The sequence below is a fragment of the Epargyreus clarus genome, unplaced genomic scaffold (assembly GCF_041222505.1).
Source record: "Epargyreus clarus isolate Ecla_fem2 unplaced genomic scaffold, WU_Ecla_fem_2.2 ptg000021l, whole genome shotgun sequence".
Classification (NCBI taxonomy): domain Eukaryota; kingdom Metazoa; phylum Arthropoda; class Insecta; order Lepidoptera; family Hesperiidae; genus Epargyreus; species Epargyreus clarus.
The window spans coordinates 10,887,249-10,902,253 of NW_027332228.1; the positions used below are offsets into that span (position 1 = coordinate 10,887,249).

The window sequence follows — 15,005 nt, forward strand, 5'->3', positions numbered from 1 at the left end:
TCAATGAAATTTTCCAAGCGTGCAAGGTTAGTTCCGGCTTAAAAGATAGATTACTTCCCAAAATTATTTATTTAAATTTATAAATTCAGATGATTTCCTTTTAAAAACTATTGATCATACTAATAAAACAAATTAATTATAAAATAACCAAATAGTCTAGATAGTTAACTTTAGAATTTAAAATTGATCATGTGAAAATTTTTACACAATAAAACAAAACACTTTAAAACATTTTCATTTGTTAATTAATTTTATAATTTATTGATCTGTTAAATAATTGTATTGACAACTTTAAAAGGTGTTATGCCATCAAATACCTATTTATTAATGTGATCTATGAGCAATATTTTAAAATATTTTGATATCTGTCTCAGACTAAATAATCTAAAGGTGACGCATACTTGTAAGTCCATCTTGCAGTTATGTTAAACAGGTGGCCAAAAACGCATTTATTTATTGTATTAGGTGTCTTATACAAGGTTTAGTGTGATTTTTCTTGTTTGTTAAGCAATTGCAATTATTTAGAATATGATGCCTACATTACGTTTAATTACGGAGGTTGGGTATACGTAATTAATTTAATCAAACTAATATCATATTTTTTTTTAACCAATTAGTTACGATTCAGCTGCCCTTACGTCTGCGCGTTTTTAGAAACAGATAATAATTGTTTAATTTGCGGTTTGATCATTGACCAATAATTATTAAGTATCTCATCAAACCACTATAGTTATTAACAATCAGGTTTTCTTTTTTTATATTATAATATCTTTTTTTGTAACAGTTTCTGTTTTTATAAATTTTTTGTTTATTATTAGAATTATTTACGATTCTCATATACTGCGTCATAATTGCCATAATTATATTTTTCCATTAATTATTTATTTATGTGGCGCAAACGAACACATGCTTGTGATTGCAGAATTTAATCCGATTACTCATATCGTCCTTTGTACAATTTACAGAAAACATTAATGATATATATAAAAGCTTCATCCGTATAAAAGGATCCCTTTTAATAACAGCCACATTCAAGTCCGCTGAGTGATTTCTGAGATAGGCAGACGGATACGCACGAATATTCAACGATAAGTGTTGAAAATCGCGATAAAAAAGCCAGAAATTCTTCAAATAAAGCACCTTGACCATAACCAACATGATGTTGTAATATTAAATACATACCTAAGAACTTGTGGTTAATTAAAGCGTAAAAACTTTACAAAAAGTTGCGAATTAGGCATCAATAAAAATGATTTCTTACCCGCATCGCAGATGGAGATCTCGAATAATCAACGGGCTGGCATCTAAAACTGTATGTGGTGAACCACCCGCTAACAATGCTCTGTAAATAAAACATCTGTTGTTAAATATTTGTTTCATGCTATTTAGTATTTTTTTATAATATAGGAGTAGCAGACGAGCATGCAGTCCACTTGATGATAAGTAGCTACTGCCGCCCATGGACATCTGTAATCAACCCCAGATAGGATTAGATATTCCTACCTGAGGTCGGCCATAGATGCGCCGTTACCCCTGGGGACTAAGCTGGAACGCCTCGGAAAAGTCTGTCTCCCTTACCACACCCTTCAAACCGGAACACAGCAGCGCCTAACCCTGTTATTAGGTAGAAATAGGTGTGGCGATGGTGCCGCCGGAGTCGAACCACAAAGGGTTCTACTACCTTCAAATATATAATGGTGTAATAAAACTACATTTCATATGTGATCTAATCCAATTGATGGTATCTAATATCATATCTGCATATGGAGTTCGACTAATAAACAATAAATTATCACAAGGTATTATTGCCCCACAGGACTTTCAACTCGAAACGTCTAATGCATCGACACCTAACCTAAACAATTAACCATTAATCAGCCCTAATCCCTTTTTAATCAAGCTTTCTCATCAATATGGGGTTCTACATCATCCGATCCTCTAGAAATGACCCGGTATTTACCTACTCATACGTAATAACATCCTTTCCTTTCCTCCCCTCTATCTCTATCTACCTTATGCACGCTAGCCTCCTAACTTTGAAAATGACAAGGTTTGAAAAAAGAAATCTCTTCATCAAAAACAAACACAAAGCAGAATAGGTGTGGAAGCATGGCCGTCACAGCGAAGCCATATACAATTCAATCCAAAGAAATTATTAATTCTTCAAAAGCCCGATAGCATATGCAAATTTACACAGATGACCTTCCCATGCCATATAAACCTATTTATACTCGGGTAAAGGTTATATCTACGTAGTAAAATTACGTCAAACTCCTTTATTTACTTTAGAAGTTGTAAAACAAATAAACAAATGCGATCGAGCGACTTTGTTTGATGCTGTTTATGGATTTAAAGGCAACTCAAACCCACGTAATAATATCCTTAAATTGAAAACCTTGAAGTCTCAAATGTTAAGTAAATTATTTAATTCTAATACACTAGCAACAAGTGCTATCGAGATTTTTATCTAGGACAAATTTTTGCCTGCGACATCGTATGTAAACACATTAAATATAAAATAATGAAAATCTTTCAAGCGATATTATATCTCGTTGGAGGATGAATTTACAAAAACGATAAACGATTTTTTTAATAAACTTCCAATCTCTATTTTAGCCCCTAGGGGTGGAATTTAGAAAATTTCTTTCTAAGTGCTCACTCACCCTATGTAAAGAATATCTATTCAAAATTTCAGGATTCTAGGTTCAGCAATTCCGATTATGTATTAATCTTTGGATTGGTTAGTTAGTCAGTCAGTCACCTTCATATTTTGTAAATATTGAAGAATATTTATTTACGTAATTAAAATACTAATGTTGTCTCAACTTTCGTAACAGTTTAGTGGTGCAATGCGTCTACTATTTCAGTAACTATCAATTTCAATAATAGCTCACTTGAATGCCACAGACACAATAACTTTTTGTAATCCTCAATAATTTTATGTTCGGTAATTTCTGTAATCAACTTTGTAACTAATGGTGTCTCTATATTATTCGGATAATCGATGTTCTCTACTATAGAGTAGATAAAACGATGGTATAAATCTTTATAGGTTGCGTAAAAGTAAAAGTTAAAATTTAACGGCCCTAGCAAACAAGCTCCTTTTAGCATCCGTGATACGCGTTTTAGCGATTGCATCAATGATGCGTTTCGTTTTGGCGACTTTCTGCTTTTGGTCGCGGTATCAAAAAATCACGTTTTAGCGACCGCATTGAAATGCTGCATCGTGCTATTCGTGTTCAGTTGTCACCATAGATTAGTAAAGATTACTCACCCCTAACAAGAAAATGTACCCAGTTTTGAGAATTGAAATAGTTGCGTAAAAAATTTTTGCCACGTCTCCGTGCTAAAATGTCCCTAAAATATTTGAAATAATTATTTATTTATTACGTAAATTACGCAGTATTAGTTATTTATTCGAAAATTTTCTCTAAAAATGTTTTTATTTGTCAAGAATTAAAAAAAAGAACTTACTAAAATAAGCCGTTTGTGGCTTCATTCAATTTCAAGGGAGCGAAGTATCTTTACTAATCTATGGTTGTCACATCAAGCGTCCAAAAGTAGCGACCGGCGCTTAAATTTTATGAGGGACTTAGCGATTGATTTCTAAAAACAGCTTAATCGTCGACTGCCGATACTAAACGTAGCTTCCGTCTGCTACGTTGGCCGTCTGCTGAGGCCCCTAAGTTCCATGTTGGACTATATTGAAAGGTAACTCATCCATAAGCTACTAAAGATGTTGTATTGAATCAGTCACAGATGTCTATGGGAGGCAGTGGACAATTGTAACTACAACTACAGTATTTAGGTACTGCATGCCGGTTTGTCATCTCTCAAAATAGTAAAGTCCATTCGTAGGAATTAAAATAGTAACTATAATAAACACGTAAAAGATAAGTTTCACGCACCTCATGAAATAGCCAGCAGCTGAATATAATTTGAAACACATTATACCACAAGAGAACGTTTTTAAGTTCAAAGGGTTTTCTGTTCTCCATTAACTTTGGCCCCAACACCTGTGTACAAAAAATACATATAAAATATTTGCGTTATTGTTAAAGTAATATGTATTTACATTATTTACGTTATTACTTTTTGTATTTGAAGTCGTATCTTAGCAAAGCAATCATAGTAATGACGTGTGTAAACTTAAACATAGAACGCAAGTGGCTACGTAACTGGTCATTAAACATGGCATTTTCCTATGGAAAATAGATTTAATTGAAATACCTTGTGTGTAAATATTCTCATAAACATCTTACCTTAACTGTGAACACGTATGTGAGGCATATAGCGAGCGTGGGCAACGGCGAAGACATCAGAAACCAATCCTTAACTCTTTGATCACTTTTGTTGTCCATCAAATCATGATAACCCGCCACTAGCCTATTTAGCACCTCCATTTTCACTGCAACAATTAAAAAAATCAAATTAAAACAATATCAATAATAACGAACTTTTATTCAACCTAGTTATCAAGTGCCGATAAAAACCGATATATATTATTATATAAGGTTAATATATTACAATATTTTTCAAAATATTTGATATTCACAAATAATCCGCGGCGTTTCCGAAAATCACTGTGTCCGGCGCGCGCCACAACAAAATGAACGGTCTCGACGCTACGAATTTGGACACCATTTACCAACAAGCATTAAGCTTATCGAATGTCAGGGTGGACTGGTCGCCGTATCATAAATCAGCATATGCATATGTATTGACACTGAAAGTTTGGATCGATACGAAGAAAGTTGCAACATACATGCATGCTACTATAATGCACCACACTAGTGTATGTTTATACCTACATATTACTATGTTAAACGTGTATTGTATACAAACTATGCGTTCTTATGAAACAACCGATTATTGTGATTGCGTTAGTTTTGAATTTGTTGATCGTATTCACCTTTTACTACAGTCTTAAGGTCACCGGTTCAACGATTCACAATTAATTCATTAACTTGATACCGGCTCTTTCGTTATGTTTCGTCTACTTTTTTAAACATTTGAGTAGTAGACGAGCTTGTAATGCACCTGATGTGTTTATTGCCGCTCATGGGCTTCTGTGAATAACTCCAAATAGATCCGACTTTACAAGCCGATCACAGAGGCGTCGCCACACGGGTACAGACCCTTACCATGAGTTTTTATGTTTTGACAAATATGACTGTTTTGGTATTTGTTTACGTATTGGCCGATACAAATTCCAAGTTCTGACACAATCCGCTAGGGGCGCTGATTGGAAGTTGTATAAAACGGTAATGATTTATATGACAATGGTAAATTACGGATCTTAACACTTTTTTTGGAGTTTACTCCTTAAGAAACGATTTGAGTTATAAGGCCCGGTACGGAAATTTTATGAGGAGTAAAATCAAGTGTAACCCGAAAAGTTGAGGCGTAACGGTAACCAAAATATGAATCAAGAGTGCTTTTATTAATTTAAAATACAGTAAGTTCAAATCCCATATGAAAGTAATTATTACAATAAAAATAATTAGCAATATATAAAACATTAAAACGTCATTAACTAATTTGTTTACATTTTTGCATAAATTAAGTTATAGGTTTGATCATTTATAAACACTGTGAAAAATATGAACATTGGCGCCATAATATGATTAACAATCTTTTATGAACGTTTTTAAAGAAGAGTAACATATAAAATCAGTAAGCAATTGAATAAGATATAATATTAGCAAAATAAGTTTTTAACATAAGAGGCTTTTGTAAGTTACTGATATATTAATTTAACTTATAAAAATGGATGCATTATTGACCAGCACCATCTATCAACGATAAACGGGCAAAATCAAAACAGTATTATTTAATATTTATTACAGAATTATTGCTAATGAATTATGTTCAAAATAAGTTATATAAAATTAGCAATACGTTTTAAATGAATTCTAGAATTATAAAACATTCAGAAACAATCCAAATTACATATAATAACATGTTTATTGAGTCTCATATAAATTTAAATAAAGTCGCAAAGAAATTATAATTATTAAGTTTTAAGTTATAAAACGTTTAACATTGTTTTAAATATAAATAATTATATTATATTAAAATTTACTTTAATATAAACAATTATATTAAGTTACCATTATAATATTTGGAACCTAAATACATAGATTGATAAACTTGCAAACTTACAATTTATAAAACTTGCCACTAGATGGTGCTATTTTATATTATTTTGTAACATACTTTATGTAATACGCATTATTGAAGTAATATAAATAATCCGAATAATTACAGATATATGTTTGTTTCTCTTATCATTTTAGCAGATGCGTTCATTTACCTACCCTTTTTTCTATTCGATATATATCATAATTATCATTCGTAAGGAGTAAACTCCAATCGTGCGTCGTAGCTGACACACACACACTTTTTTTACACTTTAAAGTTATTTCATGTTTGACGATATATTGTTTAAACGATCATTATCGTATTGTTTCGTAAACATAAACGAGTATTCATAAAAAATAAATGCTTGTTACGACTATTTCTGCTACGCTAAAAGCCAAAGTAACAATGAGCAGTACAAATATTACTTCACTGTAATACGGGGCAATGACCTAAACTGCAATTATAGCTTAATGGTTTAAATCTCGATTCGAGGTCCGTGTTTCAAAGTATCATAATTAATGTCTAATACGCTAAATTCTTACTATAAATTCCTTTAGAGATGAATTAAAAGTTCTCCCTGAAGAAACCTACGCAACTCGGCACCTCAGACTTCCTTTCCGGAAAAAGTTTCAGTGGTGTGTGGGTCTACAAATCCGCACTTGGTCAGCGCGATGATCATGATGATCCGAAAACAAATACTAAAAATAAAAAAATAATAATAATGTAAAGGGGGGGTCTCTACACAATTTATGATTTTGGCGTTTTTTACCTCTATTTTACGTCTGATATATTGGTATGATGGTATGATTAGATATACTAAAAAATGGTACGGATCCCTCCGTGTGCGATTCAACACGTACTCGGCCTATTTTTTATTAATATTTAGCTATAGTCCATTAGACACGCCATCATACTCCATCTTCGCAATCCATCATAATTATGGGTATCCCCGTAATTGTTGGGTACCGGATTGTTCTCCAACATGCTAGTGTGGACAGGGAAATCCCAGTATACCAAATGCAGAGTATAAAAAAGTTCCGGAATATCGGTAAAAATAAATAACAAAGTAATTCAAAACAATTTATTTTCAAGTTCTATGGTAGTAAAAGTATGATTTTTGTCACGTTACTAATAAAATATATTAAAGGTATTGATCTGGGCATTATTTTTTTTAATGCGAAATTTTCTTCCGTAGTTTAATATGAGTAATTATAGATATTACCTAATGATATAAATACTATAAGAATTCTACGCATTTTCTAAGTAATATCGTTTTAATATTACTATTTATAACGTATCTCATAATTTGGGTATCCTTTATTAAAGGAAATTACACATTTCAATAATTAACTTAATTACATTTCGTCAACATTAATTTATACATTTTTACGAGCTTACAATTTTGCACACGTTCAAAGCGAATTATTATTATGCAATTACGAAAGAGATTGCTAAATATTTTTATATCGACGTTCTTTGCAAATCTTAATGGCATTAGAACTATTAATTAAGTGTTATTCAAGGTTGTAGAGTTTATTCATAAATTAAGCTATTGTGTAGGTGTTTCTTGTCTGTTAAATGTCACGTACCGCTGCATTTTATTTACCAAGCATAAGTATCCTTTATAAAAGTATTTTTAAGTCTTTAAGTATTAATCTTCTTATACATAAAATTCTCGTTACACAATGTTAATTACCGTACTCCTCCGAAACGGCTTTACCGTAGTAGGTCTGAGAATCGGCCACTATCTATTTTCATACCCCTAAGTGATAAGGGTTGTTCACCCTTAACATGTTTTTATTTATATGGCAACACAACGTTTGCCGGGTCAGCTAGTAATCTATAAAATATAAACTAAAAAATCATATTATTAAAAAGTTGCTTTTCTTGAACATCTAATCCGCACTTAGCTTTAACTTCTACTAAGGGTACTATCGCTTAGAGCGGTTTCCTATCACGCGTGTTTACGCCCGAACGCGCAACCAACCCGTACACAAGTTAATCGGGACTCATTTGCGTGTGCGTATGAAATGATAAAATACAATTGGCACGCGTGCGAGTGGACGCGTGTGGGTTCACACGCGTGACAAGAAAAGCGCTCTAATATATAATGATTAAAGCGCCCTAATATTTAATGTTTAATTTTTGGTAATGTCTTCTCATCTATAGCCTGATTCACAATTAGGTGTCCAAAATGTAAACAAAGAAATATCACTGTCAAAATTAACAAGAAACAAAAACTTTAACAAACTCAACAAAAAACGAAAGTTTAACAAGTATACACAATTTAACAAACGCGTTATGTAAACGAGAAAATATTCGAATTCGATCACAATCACGAAAATTAATAATATCAACTATGAAACTTAAAAATGACAGCACAAGAAATGTCTTGGGTTCCGATTGTGTTACCATTATCACATTTTAATTTTCTGCCATAAACTTTGGTTTTTATTATTATTACTGTATGGGACGAAATTGAGGTGATATAAATATTAGAAAATGTGAATTAATCTTAATTTATTTAGATTATTATTTTACTATTGTTGTATTACTTTAATATCGACAAAAATAAGAAACTACCATTTCTAACGTATTTTCTTGATAGGTCAACACCTTTGTTTACATTTTGGACACCTAATTATGAATCAGACTTTAGTTAATGATAGATCATTGACCTTTTTAATGTAAACAAACAAGCATTCATATTGTCGTATGTCGTATATACTTGTATGTAACTATTATAAGGATTCAAACGTCATGTTTCTTGCTTGTATAATTAAATATCACTTTGTTCATGAATATAATCTTCGTTTGGAAATACTTGTAAAAAAACTGCAATTTTTATGGTGAACGGCACAGTGGTGGATTGATGCAACAACGTCATTTAGAGACGATTTACAACAAAGTTAATAACAGAAGAGCCTTCTCCGTGAAAAATTCATAGATGTGCTAACATTAATATGAATATAAATTCCAACACAGGTGAAACTGTGTCGGAATATTTAGATGTAGGTATTAAACAAACATACAATATATGCATTATGCATATCGCAGCCAAGTAGCCTAATTAGCTATTTTATAAAACACTAAAACAAATTACTTTATCATAACGTTTAACTACTTTCCTAACTTATTCGTTTAAATTTAGGTCCATTTTCTGCCACCTGGCTCTGAACCCAGTGAGTGGCAAGGAATAATGTTGTCAGTGTTTCTCACAGTTTGATTGATTTTAGGCAAAATGTGAATTTAGTTGTGACTGGCTCGAGCATTTTAAACGTTGGATATAGCCTGTTATTAATATTCAGTCTACAGATTTTTTACCTAGATCGGAATTGGACAATTTGTAGTATGAAGAAATTGTCAAACTTTGGCACCACTTTGGATACATTTATTATTAAGAAGTGTTGTATTACAAACAGCTTCCATATAGTGTATCTATCGGCCTGTTAGTTCTTTAAATGTAAACGCTATCTACTACGTAAGGTATTCATACTAAATACCATTCAAGAGGCTTTTAATAAAGAGCCTAAAGAGTTATTCGAGCGGTTTAGCTACTTGCCTGCTACATATATACATATATGGTATATAGTAACATCCGTTCTCACATAATAGTATTACATCATATTTTTTACACATCATCTATTCAGTTAAATTTATTCAATAAAAAATAAGACGATCAATGCCGATCTAAAGTCAATCATTACATACGCATAATTTTGACTAGTTTTTAAGTTGTATCGACGTCAACTTTTTTTTATACTAATTATTTCGTAGAACTTTTTGTACAAGTTTCCGTTAAAAATCTTAACTGAACTTCGTATTGGAATGTTATTGTGGCATAGTAGGACTAATCTACTCTGACTTGGCAACAATCGGATATCTTATATCGAAAATATACGTGAGTAGAAAATGGATACGCAAACGGCGATAATATTTCTGAAGCACTAAAAATCCACTTAGTATATTTTTGTATGTCCCTGTAGTTCTGGGATCAGAATAGGGCTACGGTATCCTCTGCCTGTCGTAAGAGGCGACTAAAAGGGGGCTTTCGGGGTTGCGGGCGGCAAGAGTGGGAGCTCTAACCGCCTGGCTAGCGACCCCGGGAAGAACGATGGTATGTGTGACCTCATACCGTCGTACGCTCCACACGGAGTGGCGAGCTTCATAAGCATCTGGGCGGAGCCAGACGGGGCCACACGCCAAGAGGACTCCGATTGCGTTCCTATGGAGATCCCGGGGCTCTCTACGCAGCGCTTAGGACGGTCACCGGGGGGGTTTTAGTGCGGTAAAAGCGTCGGGTACCTTTTGAAATATATTTTTGTAATTATCCAATTACAGCCCAGCAAACTAGATAGTTTGCTGGAGCCCTTTTTACTTTGCGGCCCCTTTGGTATATTTACAAAGTATTGTGAAGAATCACTACAGGTATGTGTACAGAATGTGTAAGGGACACCTATTTGTTTATTTTACTTTAATTAGAACAGTATACCTAATTACGTGCGTTAATTAAGAACATAGTCATATTTTACTTATAGAACTTCTGGCATTAGATGACAGAACGGAAGACAGGATTGGAACACGAATAGAAGGTCATACAAACCATAATAATATGTTGTAAAGTACTGGGCAGCACTGGCTATTACTTATTTACTTGCATCTACAAGGGCAGGTGCCATGAGGATAAAGTTTCGCTATAATTTTATCACAGTACTAATTACATTAATGATCTTGAAACTTCCTTTAACATCAGAATAAGGCACTACGTACTATTTAATATAGTTTTATAACTAGGTACTAAAGTTTCTGCGATTGGAATGGATTATTTTTGTATAATTCATATACTTAAACCGGTACTCGTGGCATCGGTGGCATTGTGTTGTGTTGCATACAGTAGCCTTTTTTCTTTAAAATGGCCGCTGTATGCAACATTTATCACCATTGCAAGAAATTTTCTAGACCTTACCGTTAAGGAGTAACAGATAAGATTAGATTCGATTAGAGTACAGTAGATTTAGTCCGAGAAGGCGTTTAAGTTTACAATACAAAATATTACAATTCTCCTTGATCACTGTCACAAAAATAATATGACATTGAAAGCTATTAAAATGTTTATTTTTAAAGTTAAAGACTTGTAAGTGTTACAAAAAGATATTGATGTGGATCAGGTTTTGGCACCCAACGAAGTCAGGGACGGTAACTAGTACAAAGTAGGTAGTCTCGGTTCGTAGTACATAACAAAAAGCGTAGCGAGGCGTAGTATATTCGAGGTGTCCCCTGAAAATAGGACAACGATACAGAAAAGGTCTCGCTCACCCTCTAAAACGTGCCGCCCCAGGCGTAAGTAAAATCTTGCCGTTGAATAAATAGGTCGACGACAAAACATCATCCATTAATAAAATTTTGCCGCCCCTACGGCAAACGTGGCGTAGGCCGAGTCCGAAGCCGAGGCGAGCAGTACCCTTACCAGGAGTTTTTACGTTTCGACAAATATGACTGTCTTGGTCATTTGTTTACGTATGGGCCAATACAATTTCCTAGTTCTGACACAATCCGCTAGGGGCGCTGATTGGAATTTGTATGGGCAAATACGTAGACAAATACCAAAACAGTCATATTTGTCGAAACGCAAAAACTTCTGGTTAGGGTACAGTTTCCTGCCTGGTTCAGCACATGCTTATATGTTATGTAGATGACTCTCATTTGCTGTATGTAATTTTTTTAACTTCTTAGAAAACAAAAATCTGACTTATATTGGAGTACGTATGGTATTACTTATGTAATGACAGCACTTACTTAGATAATTGGTAGTTTATACGTTAGTATTGAGAGTATACGCTTATTGAGTGTATTAAAATATTGCTTTTTTTCAATTATTGTCCAAAATTGGATTGAAACGAATTGTGATAAATCTGACCCGTTAACCTCATTCTCACGGCTATCAAATTTTCGATTAATTCATGTTAATAAGTTAGTTGTATTTTATGTCAGTAATTACAAACTAAAGTACCTAGGTAACTATAAGAATGCGTGTATCACTTAACTTTGACTTCTTAGACTTAATAGACTTTTAGCTGAAGTGCAACTTTAACCACATGAAAATATAAATATGGTATTTGTGTATAAATATTAAATAAATTCAGCTTACTTACATATAAAAACTATTATAGTCCTCAGGAGTAATCATTTGAAATATGCTACAGATAGAACCCCTGTTTTACTTGGAGTTAGTTACATATGTCCAGGGCGGCAGTGGCCCGTTAAAATTGGGTAACAATGAAATGCATGTCTATTCGCTACTTCAATCTCATATAAAAAAAATAATACGTAAAAGTGGTAATTGTCAGTGAGCAAATATATTTTATTATATTAACATAGTGTTGTGTAGACTCGTTAAACTCGCTTATTTATAATATAATAATTGCACTGACTTACATTGAGGATAAATACAATTTATGTTATAGATCTTGACACACAAATCATGTAAAGTATAATTAAATATTTAACTTCAATGGTGTTAGAAATTAAAGAAAACATTATCAAGACGTAGGTACCTAAGTTCTTCGAATTCTAGAAATATAACTTTTTTTAGAATTCGAAGAAGTAAGTAAGTAATATGCATCAGTTTTGTTGTCATATTCATCATATATAATTGTTCATTGTATCATTTATGCATAAGATTATAACAAGAAGCAATTCGTCATAGAATTCCAAGTAAATTAAATGTTGGGGTAGGTAGCAAATATATAAGTATATCTATTATATACGGTAATGTTTTTTATAATAGTACTCAATACAATACATATAACATATACATTATACACGCGATTTCTTATACACACCAAGGTATTACGTAAGTATTATTATAATTATAAGAATGAAATATATTATCATTTTTAAGAACTATACCGCTACCATTTTAAATGAAATATTGATAGGTAATTAGTGTTGGTCTTTTTAGTCAGCTAAACTTTAGTCTAATAAATTCATAGAATGCATTAACAACTGCCTTGTCTACTGTAGTTTAACTTTTTTTTTATATAATATAGGAGTAGCAGACGAGCATGCAGTCCACCTGATGGTAAGTGGCTACTGCCGCCCATGGACATCTGTAATCAACCCCAGATAGGATTAGATATTCCTACCTGAGGTCGGCCACAGATGCGCCGCTACACCTGAGGACTAAGCTGGAACGCCTCGGAAAAGTATGTCTCCCTTACCACACCCTTCAAACCGGAACACAGCAGCGCCTAACACTGCTGTTATTAGGTAGAAATAGGTGTGGTGGTGGTGCCGCCGGAGTCGAACCACAAAGGGTTCTACCACCTTTTCGTGGGTATTATAAACATTAACTTACTTATTCTTAATCAACTAAGATCATAACCATAGCTTAGACCGTAATGATACACAGCAAAATATATACCGAAACGAATAATGAAGCGTTTTGGTACCCAGAGAATAAACTACATTTTATATCCTATATTGAAGTAAGTTACACGGATAAAGCAGGTTATTCAACAATTCGGTGACATTGCCATAAATATCTGTGGTTGTCCTCTAACAGCAGGATAGTCAAGTTGGCATTAACCTGTGATACCACATTTATCAAACATTAACATTTTTATGACGTCGTTGAAAGTCGCCATTGTTGTAGTTATCACCAAACAACAATGTCATATGTAGTCGTTATAGTCTTAGGCTAACCGGACACGGACGATAGATATTATGTTTTGCACGGCAATGCCATAGATTAGTAAAGATTACTCACTCTTAACAAGAACATGTAACCAGGATTGACACTTGAAATTGTCACTGTCATCTATTTTCGTGTTAGAATAATATAAAAAAAAAAATTAACGCAATTACGAATGAAACGATATTTCTTCGCACTATTTCTTCGATTTCGTGTTTTTGCACCATATAACTGCACATGTCGGCATTGTTCCGCTTAAATTACACCATGACAGCCATTAAATGGCTTACACATGTCAGCCATTTAATTGCTTCCTTCAATTACAAGGCGGTGAGATACCTACACTTATCTATGGGCAATGCATAGTTTATTATTTTAGGTCGCTGGTTTTTATCCGAGATGTAATTTTGAACTCTTGTGCATTAGTGATAATAATGCAGGTGAAAAAGTATATAGATACCGTGGGGTGGTGCCGTCTGGTTTTCTTGGTGACCGGTCGACCGTGATACAACACACACACTCGCGTCCTCCGAATAGGTCCTCCCGAGACCCTCCGTAATAATTATAAGACTGTATGTACACAAAATGTTGTGACAGAAACGTCAAGTAACGTCAAATTATAAATTTAGAATTTAAGTACTCTTTATTTTATATTAGTATTTCGACCAGTCCGAAATACTGAACACATATGCATGTTTGCCCATGCATCTATTTTTCAGTGGCATCTATGCAAATGTAATTCCTGTCGCGCGTGCTTATGCTAGCACACGCGTCCCTAATACATGCGTCCCACTTATCGTTTTAATACGCACCCTATCGTTTTAATACGCATACACACACGGGTCCCGAACAGGCTGCATCAAATTAATTCATGTGTGTGTGTGTGACACGCGTGCAGGTGTGTCAATATGCGCGACAGAAAAACCGCCCTAACCTCTTCCACACAATGACATGCTCTTATTAACTTGCTTTATTAGTTCGTATGTATACCTATGTGAATCGAGACTTGCAACTGCATTTCAAACCGGTTAGTCCCAACCGATTGAGCTGAAGTTTTACCAACACGTTTGGTTTGAATGAAAATATATTTATATAAGTGATGTCAATATAGTAGCTATCTAAGGCATGGAATATGTGGTTAGAGTTTATGACGTCATTTTAATTGACC

The 15,005-nt window shown here is 33.5% G+C and overlaps 1 protein-coding gene across 2 annotated transcripts in view; it reads right to left on the reverse strand.

The window, feature by feature from the left end:
• Positions 1-15,005, reverse strand: part of Elovl7 (ELOVL fatty acid elongase 7) — a 51,791-nt gene that overhangs the window by 11,681 nt on the left and 25,105 nt on the right. Inside the window, exons 1-4 of one of the 2 annotated variants that reach the window (XM_073084086.1) lie at positions 4,556-4,609; positions 4,263-4,408; positions 3,909-4,016; positions 1,262-1,342 (exon numbers count right to left, since the gene is read on the reverse strand). In XM_073084086.1, coding sequence (XP_072940187.1) covers positions 1,262-1,342; positions 3,909-4,016; positions 4,263-4,403 — 330 coding nt within the window. In that variant the 5' untranslated portion in view covers positions 4,404-4,408; positions 4,556-4,609. Of the gene's footprint in view, positions 1-1,261; positions 1,343-3,908; positions 4,017-4,262; positions 4,409-4,555; positions 4,610-15,005 lie in introns of those variants that run through there. The other variant, XM_073084085.1, reaches the window with a different exon arrangement.